The following is a 24,468-nucleotide window of genomic DNA, read 5'->3' as shown; positions in this document are numbered from 1 at the left end:
ACTGGTCAAAATCTGGCAGGGGAGAGGAGAAAGAAGTTACAGGTTGATGACTTGAAAATTTTCAGTGAAAATGATTTTACTAATCAATAGGTCAAGTATCTGATGAGATTTGCTATCATCTGCTAGATAATACTGTTGTGCTGATAATTCTATGTCATGCGTGATATCTTGAATTTAAAATAATTAACATCACCTGAAATCAGTGCAACACTATTAATACCACATTAATTTTGAATGGGAAATTATCATCCTGAAGCAAAGTTTCCAGTGCAATGCCATGTAGGCCTGTGCTGCTTTCAGGTTCTTTATACTGATCTGAAAGAAACTATAAAATACTTAGAGATAAAATTTACAGTGGACGCAAATTACTGCAGCGTAAATCAGAACGATGCGAAGTCATTTGTAAAGATAGACTTGCATTGGTCAGCTGCATGACAGCACTGAACAAACATTTAGGAGGAAAGAAATTGTGATTGCAAGGTGTGACTAGCAATGAGAGCACGTGATGTACCACCGATAAGAATCGTATCTGTGCCGTTCCTGGAGTACTGCACACGTTTTCACTGTGTGAACAGCAGAAGCTCTGTTGAGAAATCAGGAGGGGGTTAACAGAGAAGGTAAAAGACTGACTCGAGGTCTTGACAGTGCACTTCAGGGAGATACTTCAGTTTGGTGCCTAATGTAATTTATGTTTCAGCATGATTAGATCACAAGGAAGAGTTCCGATTAGAGTGGGAAATGTAATTTGGTCAATGAGTGAAAGCTCAAGCTAGACTAATTCAAACTAGAACTAAAGTGGAAGTTTTACCATGAGAAAAAATAGCCTTTGAAAAAAATGTAACCTACAAAAATGGTTTAATTTTCATCATTTGATAACTTTTAGGAAGAACACCACATAGATTTAAAGATCTGCTGTAGGTTAAGAGTGGTTAGACAGCAGACAATAGATGAAAATTTATAGCTGGTGTGAGGCAGACTAGATTATCAACCAGAAGTATTTCCAGCTAAATCTCTGAGCGCTTCTTTTTCACATGTGTTGATGGGACACTTGCCAGAATTTTTCAGTAAAGTGTATCTGAGACCCACTTATGTCTACACAGTGGCATCTATTATGCCAAGATGTATCTGGCCGATATTTCCTTTGGTTTTCAGCAGAGGTACAGAATAAACAGTAAATGCTGAGATCATCAATCTAGCTGCATGGCGACTTTCAGGAAAGGTGGCAAAAGTTTTATAAATAGGGACGGGCAAACTAGCTGAGACAGAATTAGAAGCAACCTCAGCCTGGACCACAGACTAATATTTATACAAAATGTGTAGAAAAATTAGAATATAAAAAAGTTGTCAGTTGCAAGAGCCAGAATGTTTTATATGAGGAAAGCACCGCAGTACCCCGGGGAAAACACGTGATGTTTATTTGTATCATGACCGACATTTTCAGAGATTTTCAGTGGTGCAACTCTGCTTTGAAAATTTTGGTCTACCCAGAACCTTTCCTAATAAAAGTGGTGCTACCCATCTAGACTAGCTTTTGCTCACCTGGGGTTGAGCCCCTTCTAACCAGTGCATGAGATTTGTTGGTTATAATAACAGCAATATTTTAGCTTTGCCGCAGTATTCTCAGAGAGACAATCCATTGCTCAGGAGACCTGAGGCTTCTGCTGCGAGGTGGCCAAAAATAGTTTGTGGTGCACCCTAAGTAACACAGCTATCCCTAAAGTACACAGAGCCTTTCTGCCAGATCCCGGGACACCAGCAGACACATGCTCATCACCACAGACACATATTCATGTGCTCAGCTGGGCTCCAGAAAGCGGACCAGCTTGAAGCTTGCCAAAGTAAATTTCTCTCTCAGAATAGCCCAAGCCATGTTCACCGCGATCAGCCCGCCTCAGCTGGGTCTCCGAGCACCGCCGAGATTTCATTTCTCTTCTGGACTGCGGGGCACCGCGAGCGCACTTTGCACCAAATAATTCTCCCTCTACCTGCAGTTTGCTTCCTCAGGGAAACAAGTCAGAGAAGCTGATTTCCATTATCCCCCAGGCATGCCCGTCTTCCAACTGACTGGAGAACAGAGATGCCCTGTACACAAATTACCTTCCTTTACTCCATCAGTGAAAACAGCAGGCCCTGAACCTGTAACTAATGAATCCTTGGATGGCTTACTAGCTTCATACTCACTTCTCCGTGTTTTGGAAGGTGACCTCCCTGGGTTTGGGGTACAAAGAGTTGGGACCTCTTATGTCAAACTCCTTGAAGCACATATCATTATGATAACTTTTCCTATAGACAACACCTGAAATTTCTTTCTAAAATAATCTTGGTATTTCGTATGAATCAACTTATTCAGCTGAACCATGGCTTCAAGCAACTTTCGGCCCAAGGACAAACAACTGAGAGAGGCTGCTTTGTTTCCTTTAAAACTTGGCATGACCAAACTTTATGTTACTTGGAAAAGGATGAAAACCGTGTTTCTCAGGTGGGTCTCGGCCATTCTTTGCAAGACAAAGCACTTCAATTTCACGGTTTTCAAATCTCAGCAAAAGGAGGAGTAGAGCTACTTACAGTGTGAACACCGGACGGGAGTCACTGGGTGCAGCCAGCGCTGCTGTGAGCAGACTTTAACACTGAAACTAGTAAGAGCCCCTGCTGGATGTCACCTCAAAATATCTCTGATGCACCCTGATAGAGGAAAGACATAGGCACAGGGGCTGCTTATACCTGTATGATGTTGTTACGCCCATGCATAGGCTTATATATTAGGTGCTCCTTCGCCAGGGCAGCTTTCTCTGCCTCACACTCTAATACCACCTAATAGTTGCTGAAGCAGGACTGAACATCCTCCTCCTTAGTCGGTGCTCTGCCTTAGTGTCCCCCTGTGCAGAGGAGACCCAAGGCAAGCACCCAAACAGGAAAGAAAGCAGTCGCTGGCATTCATCCGGTTTATCATGCTTTCCATTACCTACCTCCCCACTCTTCAGTTTCCCAATCTGTCTCCCCGTGGGGGGAACCTGTGATCGAGGAAGGTGGCAGTGGTGGTTGGCCATCTAAAAGTTGGAAGACAGCTACGTCGCACGTATGTGTCAGCTGCTGCCGACACGAAACCAAAACCCCTTGCATGGGTGGGGAGCGCGCTGGCACCTGCTATACACAAGTGAATAACATAACTCGGAAAACCCCCTCTTTCCTCACTGCCTTATCAAAAGGGGAAAGAATTAACCATCACCATGCCCCGCTCCGCACGGCTTCGCATGCTGCCTGTGTTATGCTCAGAGGCAACTGCGGAGCTGCCAGCTGGTTTTGCCTGTCCGCCCCTTGCTGTCACATTGGGATTTTAAGCACTGCTGGGGAAACAGCTAACGAAACAAGCACATTCCATTTCTCCGCTATTTAAACTATTTCCACTTGTGTCACGTTTCATTTTACCAGCCCATAATGTTGCGTCTGAAACTAGCTGGCAGTTTGAAGCTTTTAAGCGCAGTTTCGCAATGGACCACCCAGTATGTGGCAATATTTCTTCTAAGACACCAGATTAGTGTTTTGTATTTCTTCCCTTTAGATCTTCCAGCTGAATTTGAATTTCAGCTTGTTTCCCACACATGAGCCCTTCCAATAGCAGATGGACTTACGTGCTAGAAATTGTTGGAAAAGCCTGAGCCTTCAGCTCCTGTTGACAGGTTAGGTGGTTACAGTGACTTATGTGAGAAATAGTTGGCAATTCAGCCCACTTCGCCATCTCCACTTCTTCTGCAACGATAGATCTGTTTCAGTCCCTGAAGAGCTGCGCACATGAACAGAACAACCAAGTCTCACTGCCGAGACATTTAAATGCCATAAAATGTCACAAAATCAGATAAGATCGAAGATCTTAAAAAAAGAATTAAAAGAGCAGAGAGTTTATTGGATGCTGACATGCAGTTAATAGCAATTTTTGCATGCAATGACTTCACACAGCGTTTCTTTGCAGTTTTAAATGTCATGTAAGTGTATAAATTCAATTCAGATGGAACCTTTATTACGAGAGCATCAATAACAGACAAAATCTAATTAAAGGCTAAAAGGCTTGGTGGAAACATAACCTTTTTCATATCATATATTGGTAATGAAATAATAGAATTCTTTGAGGGATATTATTTCAGATGCGTACAGACAAGAAGAAAGAAAACCCTCCCTTCCACAACACAATTTTGTGGAAGTTCCTCCTCGCTCTTCAGCAAGCCAGCCTCTTCCTTTGTCATCCGGGGTGAATTGCTATTCTATGTGGCTGCATCAAACTACACAAAAACAGCAGCTGGACTTTTGAAATCCCCCCATTTTGTTCAACTCAAGTCATTTACACTGGGACACTTGCCACCTCGCTACAGTCTAATACACCCAAGCCTGTGGCTGATGAATTACAGCTCTGTCAATTGTCCTGTCTAGCAAATTACCGGTGTACGAGCAGGAACCCAAAATCATCGTTGGCATTACAGGACACTATGGACCAAGTAATAGCAGGCTATGTTTCCCTTGTTCAGTGCTTTCCCAGTAAAACTAGGCCACGGTGTCCTTCAAACCATAATGAGAATTACTATTGAGAGGACTGTCAATCTACATAACAGAAGAAATGAGGCTTGACAGGTCAGAAAATTGGGGATAAGTACAGTAGCAGAACCAATTACTGGAAAAGGGTTTATTTTTTCTCCATATTCAGCCTGAAATGACTAGAAACGACCCAGGCCAAAGCTGTTGTCTAACTGTGACGCGCTCTCTGTACGTAGCTGTTGGTTTTGGCTGGGAACACTCTGGATATGGTGAAGTTCCATTTAGGGTCTGTCTTTCCCTAAACAAATATCTATGTCCATGCTGTAAAAATGAGGGGTGAACATGCTATATTGCACTGCAGATGGACTATCAAATAGCTCTCAGCCCTTTCTATTGCTTGTATTATATCCCGGTAGAATCACTCCAAGAAATTTTTTGGTTTTGTTCTATGCATTTCCAGACTTCACTTGCTTTTCTTCTATCCTGATTATTAAAAAATGATTAATCCTCCTTCCAAACTAATTAAAGATATTACAAGCAATTTAATACTTACTGTGGAATGAAAATTCTCACTGTCAGGGAGAGCAAAGGCTCAGAACCATATCAAAAAAAGTGGACGTTTTCCGGGTGCCTTTCTTTGTGACCCCTTTTCCCATAACACTGCCAGGTCCCTAACTTCTCTTTCAGAAGCGCTTTCACTTTCAGGCTGTTTGAGCCCTTCCGGGAAAATGAACGGACAATTCCGCCCCTGGGAGAGGGGTCTGCTGAGGTTCGTAAATGAAGCCAGGCTCGCTGCCTTCACCGGGCATGCCGAGCCCTTCCCCTCACAGGCAGCCAGTGAAGTAGCAGCAACAGCACAGGCCTAAGCAAGAAGAAGAGATTCAAACATTTTTTTGATCGTCATCATCCTATCAGCTGATAAACGCAAGGAAGACTTTAAAAGCAGGCCTGCAGGGTCCTCTTCCTTGCTGTTGCCCTCTGCCTTCTGAAGGGGTTCGGCCAGCTTTACGTAGTAGCCGTTAGTATCATGGCTAAGCTACAGACATTTTTGTTCTCAGGTATTTCGTGGATACTCTGCTACTGTTCTGGGAAAATGGTTTTGATATATAACCTGTTTTCTGTATTGTATTAATAGCCAGGGCTTGCAGACCTTGGCTCAATCAAGTGGTTCCACCCGGAACTGAAATCTTCTGAAATCTTAAGTATAGTCCCTGGGAATTTTAGTAACTTAGGGGTGGGTCTGAGTGTTATTTATCTTTATTTTTTTTTTTTTTGCAGCATGATAATGCTCATTTTGAGTCATATGCCTTAAAGACATAATAGAAATATTTTCAAATTTACTCAAGAAAACAGGATTTATCATGTGACTTTAAAGGCATCATCCATCTACTCCAGCAGCTTGTGTTGGCCATTGGCCTGTACCAGTTGTTTCAGTAGATGATTCATAGTTGTCTCAGTCATTATAGGTTGGAGATTATTTTAAACCCTGAAGAATGAACTTTCATCATCCCATGTTTAGTGTGATGCACTGTAACTCTGAGAATTTGTGTTAATTGCAAGGACTCGAGCATCCTTCCTGAGCTGTCTGAGTAATTCGGCCTGAATGAAATCCTGTAGCTGTGACTGCTAGCTACTATAAAGAAAAAGCATTTCCCTTTATGTGTTTCTGTATTTCCCAGTCTTTCATCTTACTTGGCAGACTTTCATTTTATTAAAGGATTTCACCATTTACCTCTCTTTGCTGAATGCAAGACACAGCTCAGTAGAACTTAGGCACAGTGACATTTGAATATCAAATACTGCCATTCTTACATCGTTTTATATGCTATTACTTGCAGCACAGTTAAAATCATTTTAATCTGGCTCTTCTAATTAAAAGTCTATATACAGAATTTTAAGCGTTAGAGTCTGATTTTCAGAAAGGTTCGGCACTTGGGGAAAACTCATTGACGTCAATTGTACTGTTATATACTTAGGTATTTTGCAAAAGCTGCAATTCCAGCATTACTCATTACTGTGTTATTTATTAACTGGCTTTCTAGTTAGAATCTGTGTAAGACAGTAAATATGTGAAAAATATTTACTGCTTGGAAATTGGACTGAGGGTAGCTTTTCTATGTGGATTAGGAAAGCAGTGAGAACAGATGCTAGAGCACCTAGTTCCTCCAGCCTGCTCCACTGTGTAGTGGCACGTTACCTCTTCAGGGTCCTACTCCTTCTAGGATCCTAAAACCTGCCACAACGCACCTCTCGTAGGCAAAGCATGACATTATACTTCTGATTAGCTTCAAATACTCCCTCACATTTGAATGCTGTTCTTAAAGTTGTCAGTATTTTTCCTCTGGGCTTTGGGCTGTGGCAGAGATTTTACGTGGGTAGAAAATACCACTTTTCTTTTGCCAGAATTTGGCTAGGGAGATGCTGTCAGAGTGCTGCATCGCATGCCATCAGCACTTACAGAGGGTTCTCTCTAATACAAAATACAGGTTTTATCTCAAACTGTCATGTCTGAGAAGTCTAACCTGTGACATGGGGGAGGGAACTGGGCTCAGTACCTGCTTCCTCCTCTAGGACTGAATATATCCAGTTCCTTTTATCCAGTTCTGTCCCAAACCTCTTTCTGAGGTAGCAGGTCTCCTCAGATACATTGACTTCGGCGGGGGGGGGGGCTGGCACAATGGTAAGCTATGGCCTTATTTGAATAACCAGGCTTTCACACCAAAACTTTATGTTGTCAATGTTAAAGTCATTGGTGTTTTTCATGCAGCTGGGCTCTTACTCTTTGTGACCTATTAGCTCTTCAAATCAAGCTGGAAAGAGTACTGGATAAATGTTCAGGCAGCAAATCAGTACGTCTCTCTTTAAGCTAATAAACTTTCTGGGTAGTGCTTGTGGATCAATGATCAGAAAAAAAAATGGGAACTTTGTCTTCTCCAATCCAACTTTTGATCCTGTCTGCTTCACTGAAGCACTGCTAGAGCTTGCCAGTTTCCATTTATGTCATAATTATACTGCTCTTACTATTAGAAAGAATGAAAGAGCACAGGATGAAAATAAAAGTTCTTTAAAACTGTGTGCAAATAAATGTAAGCATAAAATACTCCACACTGAGTAGGCTCTTCAGGAAATGTTTTTGCTGGTCCATGATTGCTGCCTGTCACAGGCATGATGTTTGTTGAAATGATGGGACAGCCTTTATTCTTCTGGAAGCTCCCTGGCCACCAGGACAATTAAAGATTCCTATGCATGGCACAGCTCTGCTGTAAGAGGTGATTCATATTTCTCCATTGGGAAAAATTTTTATTTTTATTTTTATTTCTCAGGCCCAAGTATCAGGACTGGCACATGTTACGCACTTGAAGATTTTGTTGTATCTTCGTAGTTGAGAAATTTAATCAGTATTGGTTAGGTACATATCAAAATCATAGGCATCACCAACTCTGGAATTAGGGGCAGAGATTGAGATCCAGCACTGAATCCTACGGCTCTTTCTAAAATTATTTTCATCGATAAAATATTGTCTGAAGTGAAAGAAGTGTTTCTGCTGTGAGCCACAGCATAAAATCTATATTATAAGAGCATAACAAAGTCTTCTTTTACTCTCTTATCAGAAAGTAAAAAAATTTAGCTCCCTGATCCCTGTTTAGGATCCCAAACATACATGCTTAGACAGTAATTAATTGACATGGTTTATATTTCAAAATCCTCTTCACTAATCAGTAGCACATTTGAGCGTAACTGCTGAATACATGCCCCTGAAAAGCTATTTAGGCATCCATGTACTATGTAAAACAGCCTAGTGAAACCTAATGCACGCAATATTCAAAGACAAAAAAATGCTGCCTTCTAAAGACCTTCTGATTTATATGGCAGTTTGTTTCATTCCTAGCAGGCTTGTATGAGAGCTATTCTTTTTTCCTCAGTTACATAGTATATTTCTTCTGTTACTTCAACATGTATTAGGTACCATTTCCTCCAATCTACAGATGGAGGAAACCAAGGGCCAGAGAACAACATGCAGGCCTTCTTTGAGCTCCCAGGCTCTATTTCCCGGCCATGCAGTTTTCCTTCTCCCCAAGTGGCTCCTAACTCACAGTTAAATGCTGTTCTGAAGGTGACTTGGTACCCAGTGGAGAAGGCCCTCTGCTTCTCTGTATGTGTCTCTGTGAAAAACAGATAACCAATGAAACATAAAACCTCACTCAGAAAGCTCTTCTGCGAACTGCAGATGGCTTACCGAGGCAGGATTGCTCTTGACAAAACATGCGCGGTTTATGACAGCTGAGTCTTTATTTGGTTGCATTTCTCCCACTCCAGCTTAAGTTGCCTCCTTTCATAGTACCCTCCCACGCCACCTCCTAAACACTCCTTTCCTTGTAACATGCATACATCACTCTCCCTGCTTTCCTCCCAACTTCTATCTGCTAGGGAGTTGAAGTGGCATGTGTATGTATGGCAAAGTTGGATATGCAGCTGTACAAGGAAAGTTAAAGTAAGTTTTCATAATTAGCACCTAGCCGGGCTCCCAGGATAGCTGCCCTCTTTGCCACACCGCAGAGTATTGTCAGGGGAAGAAATGCTACTTTCGCCACAAGGTACCAGTAAGGTTTCCAGTGCCACTGGGAAAGCATTGGAGATCCTAGAGGATGGCACCAAGACAAGGCCAAGGGGTTGTCCGTAATCCTGGGCTACAGTTCTCTACTTTTTTGTACGACATCCACTTCTCCCTACTTCCTACTCACCGCTGCTGCCTCAAAGGTCCTTAAGTGCTTTTCCAGTTCAGCCTGTTAAAATGGATGTGCCTCGTGTCTACAGGGGGCTTGTTGCTCTTTACTCAAGTCCCATTTCTAATCTTTCTGCTTTGCTGCTTTTTGCTACCCTGTTTTTCCACAGCCACCGAGAGAACAGAGGTGATGAGTCACAAAGCGAAGTTTAACAGTGTCCAGAAACAGAAATAACCAGAAAACTTCAAGAGTTTTCTTCTGAGAATAGCAAGTTGTAACAAACAGCAAACTAAGTGGGTTAGTTTTGAAAATTACTAAGCTGACCTGTCCCACAGCTGCTCTCAAAACACTGAGAGGAAAAAATAATTGGGTATTTGTAAGAACTGAGGAAGGTTTTTTTTTTTTCCCCTACCATTGATAGGAGTTCAAAAGACTAGACACTGTTGCAGGACACTTAAAAATTCAGTAATTTTTGAGCAAAATTCTTAAGTATGTCATTTAGAAAATGTAACTGGTCAGAGTGAGTGGGTGTGCGTAACATAGTGAAAAGTGCTGAAGTCCTATACCCAGTGAAGTCAAAAGAAGCACACTGGTGACGTCCATCAGTTACAGAATTCTGCTAGGCAATAAAAGCCCATGGCCTACGGGTCAACCTCCAACAGCAGCTCTCAAAGCACAATTACCTATGTGGTGGCCAGGACAATTTCACTGAGGCACATGCTATTGCATGTGCATGTTGTGCCATGAATGTGGCTATACTACTGCCCTTTTGGCAAATATTGCTCTTTATGTTCATTTGTTCACCTTTGATTGACACAGGGTTGAAAGTAGCTACGCTAAGGCTTAATGACTGTATTATTGCGTATAGGACATTCAGGAATTTTCTTGATCTGTGCAGCAAACAATGCATAACGCAAGAAGAAATCAGTATTACTGATAAAGTAATATTCATGCAGTAGAAAACTAGGAAATGATACAAATGGAAGGGAAATTTCTGAACTGCAAGACTGGAGGATTGGTTCCTTTCAGATTAGCTCATTTGATTAATAGATCAGAGATACAATGTTTAGTCATCTTAGTTCCTCACTTCCATTTTTTATATTGGCAACTCTGCATCATCTCTTTCGGCTGCTTCAACTTCTAAAGAGGAAAAAATGAATACAGTAACAAGCCATGGAGTTTTATAAAAATATTCATGTGCTGTAAGAAATAGCTGCAAAAAGGTCTGACTCATATAGCATCTTCCACCATGCCTACACTGTAAAATTGTGTGGGGCATCCACCTAATATTCATTGCTGCAGTAACATAGGAACGTGAAGAGAGGGTGAAGAAAGGAAAGAGGAAATTTTGCAATTGTGCTTAAATCTTGATCCTGTAGGTAGGAGTACTACCCTTTGATATCAGAAAGACCATGACTTCAGCAGTAGAACTCAGCCCTGAGCTCTACTTTGGACACTTGCTGTTCTGATGCCATGAAATCTCAAAAGGGAGATTATCCGCCTGGGTAAGTGCTCTTTGGGGAACCCACGGAGGATTGAGTTTTCTTCTGCAGAAGCCTAGCAGGTTCAGAGGATGTACGGCATGGTCTGAGCATGTTGCATCTGTAACTAAATCTCCAGCAGCCACTATGCACCATGCCAAGCATGCCCGGGTGGAGGGGTTTAGGCAGCAGGAATGGAGATACCTACAGTTCAGAGAGATACTCCTTTTTCAAATGGGCACTGTTTTATTCTTGTATTCCGTTCAAAAAATAATTCAAGGATAGTCTCTTCACAGTTAATAATTTGTATGTGAATTTTTCCTATCTCAACTAGTATTTTCTTTTAAATTGAGCAAGATGCTGACTTTATGTCTCCATACGTACCCATACTAACTGCTTACTGGAGCCAAACAAAAGCAGAAAAGGCAGTCTGATAATCTGTCCTTTGCATTTTGTTTCCATTTTTGAAAGTTCAAAACTGTGTAAACAGTTCAAGCCTGTTACAGCACATTTTGGAAAAATGAAGGCAAACAAAACTGTAAAGTCAACCTGTGATAAATTTTATTTGGAATATTTCACCAGATCTTGGGTGCTTGTTCTTCTATATAATCTCAAAAAAAAACTACTATCAAAAATGGACTAATAATAAAAATAAATAGCATCCTGGATGAACTCTTTAAGAAAGCATAACTAAGAAAAATATGCCAATAAATTTGGTTTTGAACTTATCATCACTGAGTTAACAAGAGAACCCAACACTTTGCTTGCAAGTGTTTATAGTGTGTTATTTTAAAATACAATAGGTACACTTCCTGAAGGATTTTTACCTACATGCTGTCTTTCAAAGTGTCTGCTTGATTGAGTTAATTTTAAGTCTTTATGGTAAATACAGATCTGGACTAGGCATTACTAATGCATGAAAGTGATCTCCAATTGAAAGGATCAGCATTACATTACAATCCAACAGTATTTTAATGGTCACTTTGTTAAATGTATATATTTTTAAACTGTTTTTTTTTAAAACAGATACAACCTAAAGGTATTACTCAAAAAAAAAACTAACTTCCTTTTTAACACAAGACAGACTAAAAGCAAGTAGAGTTATATATACATTTGAGTCAAACATACAAAATCTGTCACCCCCAAGTCACGTGATCATTTTTCACTTTTTTTGCCTTAAAGTGAAGAAAAAAAAGCACCAAACCAAATTATTTGTGTTTAATCCTTTCAATGTACTCCAACCTCTTTCCAGAAGGTAATGTACTAAAATAGAAATATATAAATAAGAATGCCTAATCTATTAATTTTGATAACCTGGTTTAAGGAACAGACTCTATGGAAGTACTTCATTTACAACACAAATTATGTCATTCTGTAGATGCCATACAAACATTGATGGGCCAGGACTGCCAACAGAGCTTTACTGGCTTTTAGGCCTATTTGAGGTATAAAGTTAATTGCACTGAAATTTTTCCAAAGTCTACATCCTTCCGTTTGGACAAAAAGATGGTGGTAAAATTCCAACTGTCTAGGTTTTGGATTTTCTGGTAAAGTGAAATTGTTCTTGCATATTTATAGCCCAGTCGAATCTTGATTAGTTTGCTGTAGACAAATGAGGGGTGTCTTTGGCCCTGGAAGACTGACTTCATCCCAGCTATGTGTATGATTAGTAACAGTCAATATAATGTTGCTTCCCACAACTTCATGTGGAATCAGAAGACTCCCAGTTGACAATACAGAGTAGAACTGTTTAAAAAGCAATGGTTTTAGGTGTTTACCACATTTCATTTTGTATGACACACAGCAGGAGTTTTTCCTGGCAGAAGTGTAATATTGAGGCGTATGATCTGTCATTGGACACTAAAAGCGCTTAGCACCTTCTAGACTGCTTAAGAGCAGTTAGAACCCATTCAGTTTGACATTTAAAAATGCAAGTTCAAGATGTGACAGTTAGCATGCAAATTGTTTTCATCTTTTTTTCTTTAATCTTATAATGACTAGAAGATATTTAAGTGCCTAACAACTCAAATTAATTACAAGTATATTGATGTTCTTGGGCGGAGCTCCATTGACTTTTACAGGACTTTACATACATGTAGATGTACACAATCCCCACAACACAATCTGAATGCAGAAAAAGGGTCTTCAATCAGTAAATGAAAAAAATAATTGTAGAATGCATGTCTTGAAGAACGCTAATTAAAACAATACTTTTCAACAGACATCAGCATCTCTCTCTTTTTCCCACAGCTGAACAAAAACTGCATTTTCATCTCTGTATGACTTTCTTTGTTTTTCTTCAAATTTATTAGCTTGTGTAATTATATAGTCAATTTTATTGTTAAATCAGAAACAGTAAGAGAACACTCCAGGTTGGTATAGTCATTTTTACAATGAGCATATTAGCTACAATACCATTATCTAATGTTGTCAGAAAATGAAAACAAAAAGAACCAGAACAGCAATTCTTTTTGCACAAATCTGCTTATTGAGATACCGTCTATTCTGTAAAGAAGAAAATATTCGAAAAATAAAAAAGTTAAAATTTAGTCAAAAGCTTTACTTGTCTGGGAGCAATCTCATAAAACTTTTTTTTTTTTTTAATGTAAGCACGTCACAAAATGAAAAACTATTTACAACAGTTTACTTGCAGTTTGGTCACATTATCTACACACATTTGCAGAAGATTTTAGGCAAAATAGGTATGTATCTTCTTCTGACATAGGCTATCAGATCGATTGCACGTTTTCCTTTTACATAATGGCTCTCCTATAGTGCACTGAAGTCAGTGATCACTGTCTAATTACATTCTCACTTTAATTTATGGCTCAACAATAAAATCAATACCACTTCAAACCCGAATATCTGAGCAGCTGAATTACATATATGGGGTTAAACATGTGCATTCTGTTTTTTGGACCTGATTTTCCAAAGTTAGGTGTAAATAGTACACCCCACTAGCACAATTCCTGAATTGTGCGTACAAACAAAGGAGCTGCACATCTAATTACTTTGAAAATCAGGCATGCTGTCAAATTCTGTGAATTGATTTCCCTCTAGATACAGGTCATTAACAAGATGTTCATTTCCCTGTGGCATTACAATGAACTCTTCAGCACGCTATTACTGAATTACGGTATCTTTTACATATATACTATGTTTTCGCCAATAATGTAATTTCCATGTTGCACAATATCATTGCCTTCACAAGCAGAATTGCTACATACATTCACAGTTTCAATAGATTGTAATTAGCTTCTCCAGTTGTGCTTTAAAAATTCCAAATATTTTCCAACAGTAAGTGCAAAGCAAATGTCCTATGCAGTTACAATTGGTCACAGAGTTATAAACTCCACAATAACGAGAAGAGCATTCTCTCATTCTCCATTTTCATCACCTGCTTTTTCAGGTATGACCTCCAGGCTTCGACGGGGCTTTGAGATTTCTGCATTTTCAGTGCCCGGCTTATTGAGTCCACATGAAAGAGTGGCATAATGGATTTGTTTCAGGTTTTCCAATGCTTCATTTTTAGCATATTTGAGAAGATCAGCTTGTCCCTGTAAGAAAAAAAAACGCAGTTAGAACATAATGGGATTCTCTTTCTCTTTTTTTTCTTCTTCCTTTTGCTTGTTTCAGACTAGTGCGACAAGTGCCCTGCTCAAAAAAATCAAAACTGGATTACTTTGGCATTAGTAGGAACCAAAGTCCTTGCTTGCTCTAGAGCCAAGTGGCTGGATAAACAAAGAAAGAGCGATCATTTCTACCTATTAGCTTTCAACAAAGTAATCTCTGCTGTAATTTCAACTCATGGTGACTATAAATGTTTATGCATGGGGAAATTTGTGAAGGCTAATTTTTATACTTCGGGGAGCAGTTAAACTCTATTGTTGTTGCTCTTTAAGGTTTTTTCCTAGCAATTTGACTCATTCAATAGTAGGATGGCAAAGAATCAATGTTTGTCAAAACATGAAATATGAAAAGAAAGGCCAGGAAGCAACGTGTACAAAGGGCAAGGATGACAAAGACTTCACAGGACTGTTTGAAGTTCAGAAATATCCCTCTTCACTTACAGGCTTACTCTTCATAGTAATTAAGTTTTAAGTAAAGCCATACCGTCCCAGAGTAGGTGATTTGGCACTGCATTGCATTATTAGCTATTCCATCTCTTCCTATCGATTAGAGCCCTCTAACAGCAACAACTTTCATCAGCAGTCTAAGGACTACCTTTACTGCAGCCATTAACTGCCTACCCTGCTCATACACAGTAGTTCAGGGAATGAACAAGCCTGTAACACATGGTGAGCACGCATGTCTTACTGGCTGACATAGAAAAGTTCACAAACACTTGCAGAAAGGCTGCGAGAGCCAAAGTGATTGTGCTGTGTCTGCAGTCCCAAAGGAAAATTGCCTTCTGGCTTACAGAGAAGCAGAGGATGCTTCAAATATGGCGGATCTTAAACTCTGTCATTCCCAACTGATGGGGAGGGGGAGAGCCAAAAAAGCCCAGGTATAGTAGTTCAGAGAGTAGTACAGAGTTGAGACTCTCAGTTCTTATGGAATCTAATAAGGTACAAACACTGACTGCATCTTTTCCTGTAACTGGAGTAGTCACATCTTTCATAGGTAATCATAGGTAAATTTTAGCTCCTAATAGACACTTTCCCCTGAAGAGATATGTCTCTTGTAGAGACTTAACAGCTATGATGTCTCTCTTCCTCTGCTAAATGAGCTGGAAGCCCATCTTTGCCTTGGATTTCAAAAACAGAAGAGGAGATGTAGAATGACAATTAATCAGACAAAACACATGGGCACTCACATTGTGATCTTTAGTCTCGCTTCTTTAGCAACTCAGAATATAAATACTATCTCATGAAATGAGCAGTAGTACTTGCTTGAGGTAAATAAATTGAAAACAAATAGTTTTTTTTTTTTTCAAAGAAATCAAACCCCCAATCCTTATCCAAAACTGTAATTGCTGAAGTGTTTTTTTTTACCGACTATGGGGGGAAAAAACCCTAGAAATTCACCAACTGTAGCACAAGCTTCAATAATATTTTTCATCTTCTAAAGAAAAGCAGAGCTCCTTTAAAAAAAAAAACACAAACTTTTTTCAAACTAACAAACAACTAAAAGCTAATTTAAAACACTCCAGCAGACTAAATGAATCCTATCTGGAGTACATCTGTTTCTAACTCAAGTTCCATTTTACATAGATTAGTAGAATATAGTTTTGGAACTTTAATCAAGTTGTTTGTTATAGGCAGAGCTGGTAGCAACAGTCTATTAATATGGTTGCCTTAAACATCTCATTTAAAAAAAATGCTTTCAGTTGCTAATATGCTTGCCAAACCTCAACCACTCAAGCTGAAATTTCCTATACAAGATTTCTGCCACTGGCAGATTTTATTATTATTACTGTTTAATATTATTATTTAACTTCAATCATATGGTTCATTCAGTTCTGAGCATAAAGACAGGAAAATGCTGTCACAATTTTTTTAACAACTTTCCATCCTTCCCTCCACCTCTACTTGGGGTAGGCACTTGCAATTCAAATGACTTAAGAAAGCCACAGTGGTGGATCCAAATTGTGAACTTGTAATAAACAAACAAAAATCACGTAGTTACTACAGTCGCTCAGGATTTCATTCTCAATTATTCTTCATCCCTTGACAGCTCCAAAATGGGCAGACAATGCATAGTCCATCCCCACACAGTAATAAACCTATATTAGAAGAAAAGCCTCGGTTTTCCCAGTATGGCTTCTCTAAGTTGGGCATTATATTTGAGACCTTGAAAGCCTGTGTCTCACCATTGACATTTGGATGCAGGTAGTCTGAAAGCCATACCGAAGGAAGGGAAGGAGGAGGGACTCTGAACAAGAAGAGGATGGGAAAAAGGAGGATAGGGAAAAGCAATCTCTGGGCCTGACCTGGTAAGAAGTCTAGGAGTCAGGGAACACTGAATTTGGACCAGACAGATCAGGGAAGAAAGATAAAGAACAAGGCAAAGAACAATTGGGATTTGAATACAGAAAGAAAACTAATCTGACAAGAGAACAAAATGTGGGAAGAGGACTGAAAATGGTAGGCATGTAGAAGGACTAGCAACCCAAAAAGAGTGAGACAACTTAGTGATGAGACCAAGAGCTGGTGGAGAGGAAAAAAAAAAGCAGAAACAAAAAAGCAGATAGGAAGAAGCCTCAGGTAAGGTGATGAGGAAACTAAAATTAAGACTCATCAGCAAGCATCTTTCGAGAAGAAGAAAAGGGGGCAATATGAGCTGGAATGCAATAGGAAAAACTACCAGAAGAGAAAATCAGGGACCAAATGGGAGAAGAATACTGGATAGAGGAAGCCAGGGGTTAGTGAGAGTGACTGGATTTTCAGTAGGGAACTGGGAGTGAGTCTGGACAAGACTGAACAGGGAAAACGAACTGGACAGACAGAAGCAGGTCCGGGATAAGGAGCTGGACTATTACAGACGAGGCATTCAGATCAGAGAAAGCTGCACAAGTGGGATCAAGTTTAGACTGAGGTGAAATAAAAAGATGAATATGTGTCTATTGGATTCTTTCCTCCAAAACTTAGAACAAAGCAATTGATTTCCGAATGCCTCTCAAGTAAGAAAAACTTTTGCGAAACAAACATTGTCATCATCTACCGATGTGTCTTGAGCCAGAGAGCAAACAAAGAGCCAACCATGGCTACCAAATATGGCACTTGCTCAAGTGAGAGAAATCTGTGCAACTGATGTTCCTAGCTCTGTTGATGTACCGTCATGAAGCTGTATGTCAGAAAATAAGTTCAGTATGCATATAAAAAACCTAAGTCGTAGACACACTGAACACTGCTAAACAGCAACGCCAAGCATTTGAAAGGCAGAAATTACCAAGAAGTGACCTAGATGTGAAAAAATTGCCCCAAACCCTCAATCATAAGAACTCAAAGACCTTCCTTCTAGTTACAGATCAGATGTTCCTTGTCCAAGGGCTCTCAAGATTTAGTTTCAATTCTTCATATTCTCTGCATTTTGTGGTTTCGTGGGATCATGATTTTAGCAGTAGGTGTTTGATTCAAAAAACAAGTTAACAGGATAGTCAGTTGACTACCAACTGGAACACAGTTGACTATATGCTGGAACACAGGAATCTCTCAACTCTATGGGCTATTCGGAGGCCTTTCACCTTCTTTCCAGCCCCAAACGATCACTACTTGCTCTGAAAGTCTGTACTGTAAAGCCAATACAATGAACCTGTCAATGGCTCAAACCCTAGTCAAGCAGATTCATCATAAAGAAGTACAAGAAAAATTACATTCCAAGAAACAAAGCAGCTCTCAGCTAGCCCAACAGCAAGCTAGCCCGTACAGACAACTCAATTCTGGAATTTGCAGCAGCTGCAAAACCAAACCCAAGTAGTATTTCTTGCTATACGGTAGGACTGGTTTTGTCAGCCTTTCACCTTCTCAGGTAAGTTAAAGTGTAAATGAATTGAATTCTTCAAATCTAGTGTCCTCTGGAAAACATGTCACAAAACTAGAATTCCCTCCCTTAACAGGCAGTTTGTGACAAAGCATATTTGGGAACGGGAACAATACAGGCATTGCTTATCACAGCTGAACACCACTGAGAGAGCTGTCCTCACGGCAGCTGACTGCAATCTCTGCTACCTTTAATTCACAGCACTTAAAATTCACTAACAGAAAAGGTTTCAGAACTGAGTACTACACAATGTTAACACCTACTTCAGATATTGATGTTTATATCCTTCACAAAATGAATCAAATGTACCAAAATATTTTGTAGGCAGATGTGGCAAAGACCATAAAGAACATCAGAGAACAAAACTGATATTCATTCATAAGCTTTTTTAAAGCAAAACCCCAAAACGATGTGGATTAATGTGGAAATCTAATTCAATATCCCTCATACATTTCTGTTCTCATACTGCCTGTTTTAACTACTCTGACTTTTGAGGTTTTTTTTTTTAATCAACGTGGAAAAACATTTTGCTTTGAAACTTTAAGCTAAGAGGTAGCATTTTATATCCTGAAAGGTAATTAAAAACAAAACCAAAATGGTTCCTACCAGCTCTTCTCATATCTATGAAATGAGATACAATATCAGAACCAATCTGACATAGCAACAAACTAGAATGTCTCACCATAGCTACCTTTTTTCCTGGTATGTATTCACTCTTGATTTTTGCTTACAGGTTGTCCAGGAAGAGTGTGAATGTTGAAGTAAAACTGTACAGTTGACTTTTGAAAGAACCCATACAATAAGTATATTATTAATATATCCATATATCAATATATGTTGATATATATTTTAATAAATATTTAAATATATTATTAATATATTATTAATATATTGGGAAATAACCCAATAATCCATTCTAAGGACTACTGAAGACGACAAATAAAATACACTTTTGCAGTTATCCTTAAGATATCCTTAACTCAGAACCAAAACCAAAATCTTAAATTCAATAATTTCATAGTTTTCAAGTTGTGTTGGATTAACATCTGATGAATCCTGAATGGCCATGAATACTGTGGACTTCCAGGACAACTAACTGAATGACACATTAGTAATTTTTCATTTCCAGCTACTAGTATCTACAATATCTCAGTAACGTAACAGCAGAACAGTTCTATTTCATAGGCCTAGTCAACAATACCACCAACATTTCCATGTAAAATATATGAATTTAGGTATTTCTTGCTAATTCCTTTTTTCCAGGTTCAAAATATTCTCTAAAAAGAAGAAAATATACCTCAGCTTTTCTGAATAAGTTTATTTTGTTTTCACATTCAGTAATCTGTATTTATTCGAAATAATAATAGCCTGGCACAGATTTTCTGTCTAAGCCTTCAGGTACTTCCCTCATGTGTTTCTTATTTTTCTTTTCTTCCACTTACAGCTGAATTTATTTCTGAAGCTTCTCTCATAGATCACCCTTTGAATGACAAAGTACTACACAGGTGCACTAGGGTTACTTAGGATTCAAGTTTGAAGTTTCTGAAACCAGTTAAAGCCTATAATTAAGAGCCTGGAATGAAAATGTTCAATGTGTGCTACTTCGAGCAAATCACATGGCTTCTCACTTTCTGTACATTTAAATGCAAACAACAATACTTACTAAATGCCTCTGACAATTTTAATATTTGTAAAGAATTTTAAAGATGCAACAACATATGTGAACTTCCTGCAGTCACGCCTCCTGTTACAGTTTGGACAACAACGGGCTGACTAGGTATCTGGGGTTTTTTGGTAAAATATTAAGTATTGGACAAATTGTACCTTCCCACAGAATGGTGGAAAGTAAATCTGGAAGTTGAAAAAACAAAGAAAAAAGCCCGAAAAAAACCCAAAGCCTATGTTGAATAAATTTTCGCAATAATCTATTCATAATCATACTAATGGTAAGGTTATGTACAAAAGATCTTCAGTGCTCCAAAGAACCAGATCTACCATGTGGGTTCTTTGATTCACAGTTTATACAGAAATCCTAATTCCAACATTTCAGTTGCTCATCAACTGCAAACCCTCCCCTTCACCAACCCATATGCTCTGAATGGAAAGAAGAGATGAAAGCTCAGTTAGTGCTGTTTCAGGCAGTACTGAAATAGATTTGACTATCCACACTGATATCTCATATCTTTGAGAGAAATGTCAAGAAGGGAAAATAATTTATTTCCTTGACATTTGCCCAAACCCACTGAACTGACTCTGCTCCCTTTTATCTCCTAAGTAGTACAGGAATGGTGCTTGACTCATCCTGTATATTGTCTTCAGGAAATCTGCTTTAGTAGAGGAAAAGTGATAGTCTGGTCCTCATATCTTTAAGCAGAACTTGCAAAATAATTTTTAGAATTTATTAACTGTACACACTGAAACAAATTTAACCTGTTTTATTTCTCATCTGCATTGAATTAGTGTAGCCTAATGCAAGGAGAACTGGAACACCAAATAGCACAGCAAAGAGCTTAGCAGTTGAACGTGGCATGGTAAGTGGGAGAAACACTGTATATTAATGCTTTTCTACAGTGGGCCACTCTAAGGAGAGGTGACAGGCAATTTTTTTTCAATAATTATGAGAAATCAAAAATAAAAAAAGTAGGAGAAAAGTTATCTTTACAATTAAAATAGATTTTACAGTTTAACATAGTGATGAAATAGTGACTGAGTGGGAGAGAACTCGTTAGTAGATAGAAACACAACACTCATGATAATCTTAAAAGTAAAGAAATCTAGTTGAACTGTGACACAGAAAAACGACCAGCAATAATATTAGAATGTCAGTTATGTAAGGAAAAATACAACCAATAGCTAACCAAAGGAAGAAACATTACCTTTAAAATTGTAATATTCCACGTAAAACTTTCTACTGACTTTTGCAGTTTTCTTTCTTTTAAGCCTTCTCTTGCTCCTATATTGTGCAGGTTTTCATGAAACTCCATTGCTGTGGAGAGTAAAAGATGGAGGAATATAGTATCTCTTTATTTCAATGCATTTTTGTGATCACAAGAGTTAGTAACTTGAAACTAATAAGGTAAGGATAAGAATTCAATAGCAACAGAGTGTATCAAAGGGTAGTGAAAAAGCTTCAGATAATTTGGTTCTTCAAGCACAAATCTGATCTAGTAATGCAAAGTTACACAACATGCCAATACACATGGGTATCTCTAAGCCAAAGTCTATGCTGAAGTACCTGTTCATTGCTGTACAGAGATGTTGCAAGGAAATTTTTACTATTCAGAAATACTGAAAATATTGACTATACAAAAAATTGAATTTGTTGCACTGTATGTAAAGGGCTTTGGTGAGCTGAGCTGATAAAGAATAGAAGGAGTAATTTCATGAAATATATCTTGACAAATTTATTTGCACTAAATAAATATAAATTTATTTATATGCACTAAATTTATACCAGAGTTGTCCAACTAACAGCTTGCATGCTTGGACCAGCCCAGAAAATAGCCTTCTCACCTTACCCCTGAATAGATCTGGAACAACTCTGTGAAGACAGATCGCAAACCAAACTCTACTATGGCCATATAAGCTAGGTGTCTTTGTGGTCTGTGGCTGACAATCTCCAAACCAAAAAAACCTGCTGCAAAATTCTGATTATCCTGGTCTAAACAATGAGTGGTGTGACCACAGCAGTAGATGAAACCCAGTGAACTGCACAGATTTAACTTTAAGAAGAAGAATTTGCTTTCCTTGCTGCTATTACAAGTCTCTCATACATTTGAAACATATTGTTTCTTCATACCAGGGAAGTAACATATCCTCCCATGGATTCCAACACCCAACATGGATTATAGCAATTCTCATATGGAATTATATGTTAAATTTTGCTCCAAGTTTCTCCACCAGTTAAAAAAAAGGGTATCTTGAGGGCAAAATTTGGCACGTGGGGCGTGACTTAGACCTATGAAGTTAAAACTAAGTTAGAACTCTACTATAAATTGTAATTGTAATTATGTTCCTTCAGATCTTCTATCTGCCTAGTGAGTATATGTGCTTCAAAATTTAAACAGAATTAATTATCATGGAATAACCATACAAACTTGTGTTGATTGTCAATCTGAAATTAGAGTAGGCTTTTAAGGTCATTATAGTATCTATTTTTCTCTGTAATCTCTCTGCCCCCCCTCTTGTATTGCTGCATGAAAGAGATTTCGCTAGCTGAATGTTTTTATTGCACAGTTCCTTACCTTAAATCTGTGTGTGTGTGTGTGTGTGCACGCACCTATGTATATGTACATAGGTAATTATATGTACATGAACAAATATATAAAATTAAAAAGTGATTCATAAATTCATTTTAAAGACAAGATCGTTCTTTCAGCTTTTCTTACACTTTTAATTTGACTGCAAGGAAAATAAATGCAAATGCTTTTGCTGAACTAAACTGCTGTATCATTTTTATTTCAAAATACTTCTCCATAGGTCTGAGTTAGTCTCTAGACTAACTAGACTCAGCTAAAGCATTTGTATTATATTTACCAAAACCAGATCTCTAAGTAGGTGAAAAATTGAAGTTCATTCTCCTAATTTTTTTTTCAAATATCTACTTTCCGTTCACATCACGCAAAATAAACCGTCACAGAAATATGCATAGATCCATATTTATGACCTTGCATCTCTAGGGACAGCACCAAAATACAGATTTTCTTATCTGTGCCAGCAGAGTATTATAATTTATATTTATAATTTATATTTATACCAATAAATTTTTCGAGTGTTGATCTCAGATTCTCAGCAAAATAAATGAATTTGCAAGGTGCAGAGCAAATACACAGGTGAGCGGCAGAGGCACTTGTAACTGTCTTCTCAGCACTAATACATTCAAGAACAAATGGGAATGGAGGTAGACAAGAGGGCATGCAATTTATTGAAAGAACAGCAGTAATGATGTACTAACCTCATTTCCACCTTTATAAATATTCCCCTTCAAATCCTAACTCATTGGCACTAATGATCAATAATCATCCTGAATTGAATGCTGAGGGTCTGCATGATCAATGTGAAATTGGCTGCTTTGCACATTTCAGATTATTCTTATGTATACAACGTAACTAGTTATTTACACATGAAGACTATGGTGAGGACATATTCTGCTAGCCGGAACAGCTCTTGCTGGTACACTGCATACCTTCTGTTGTGACCCTGTTGCTTCTTTATATTCTTGTTATGTTTATATTTCTGTTCTGTCAAAGACAGAAGCAACCCAAGTGATCAAGGAGATAGCAGAGATTCTGGAGAGTTCCCTCAGACCAGGGAATTCTCTGTTGCCATTCTCTCTAAAAAACGGCAAAATATGCTCAGTAATAGACAGAGATGTGCATTTAAAGAATTCCTAAGAATAATATAATTTTTAAAAATCCATTATTCTATAGAAGAGTAAGATGATCTGTGTTATTCCTTCCTTTTAAAGCTGAGTCTCATATATACGAGAAGACAGTATGTTTCTTCTACACTCTCAAAAGAAGAGATGCATTTCTTGAGTCATTATTTTCAGCATTACCTATTTATTGAGGGTCAACAGAAACACACAGGCAAGAAGAATGCAAACAGAAGAGTTGAACAAAACTTCCTCAAAGGAAGATGTAGGAGGAATCAGGGCACCACGGTCTCTCCTGAACGACCTCTGCATCATTCCAAAGTGCGTATCTGCTCTGTTCAGCAGAGTTGGCTCATTTTGCTGCAACCTGGGCAGCAAGTAAGTACTGCAAGTGAAGTGAGTTTGTGCAAAGACCATTCAGTGTTGGCCAGAAAGCACCCCCCATTCCCACCCTTCTTCAAAAAAGTCCATCACAGATTAGCTCTTTATGGCCTCTTATGCTGCAGTACATAGCACCACAGGATATCTACAAAATCAGAGAGAGCAGTTTGGTTTATTAACTCTGCAGAATAGCGTAACGTCCCTAAACCAAAACTACTGTTACCAGTATCTAACAACAATTTAACATTGGTATAATCTAACATTAAACAGAGATCTCCATCTCTCAGAAAGTTATGGAAGTAATCTGTTTAAAGATGAAATCCCAGGATTTAGGAGACCAAAAGAGGGACTAATGTAACAGCTATAAATCTTCCACCAAAACCTCTCTGCTTCCATCTCCAAAAATACAAGTTTAGCACTTGTCAGCAAAGATATTCATAGGAATGTGTACACACTCTAAATCAGATAGTTATTCATAAGATTTGAAACTGTGTCAGAAAGA

General features: G+C 38.6%; 1 protein-coding gene across 8 annotated transcripts in view; it reads right to left on the bottom strand.

Annotated features, from left to right (window-relative positions):
* Nucleotides 1-11,268: 11,268 nt before the first annotated feature.
* Nucleotides 11,269-24,468, bottom strand: part of PLCL2 (phospholipase C like 2) — a 128,348-nt gene continuing 115,148 nt past the window's right edge. For 6 of the 8 annotated variants that reach the window (XR_011139672.1, XM_068935331.1, XM_068935330.1 and 3 more), the window contains 2 exons: nt 21,088-21,197; nt 11,269-14,286 (listed from right to left, as the gene is read on the bottom strand). Coding sequence is in view for 6 of the 8 variants with exons in the window: in XM_068935331.1 (XP_068791432.1) it covers nt 14,107-14,286; nt 21,088-21,197 (290 nt within the window). In the remaining 2 variants the exon portion in view is untranslated. Of the gene's footprint in view, nt 14,287-21,087; nt 21,198-24,468 lie in introns of those variants that run through there. The other 2 variants (XM_068935332.1, XR_011139670.1) reach the window with 2 other exon arrangements.

Source organism: Struthio camelus, chromosome 2 (genome assembly GCF_040807025.1).
Source record: "Struthio camelus isolate bStrCam1 chromosome 2, bStrCam1.hap1, whole genome shotgun sequence".
NCBI classification, from domain to species: Eukaryota; Metazoa; Chordata; class Aves; order Struthioniformes; family Struthionidae; genus Struthio; species Struthio camelus.
This window is presented reverse-complemented; position numbering and strand designations above follow the sequence as displayed.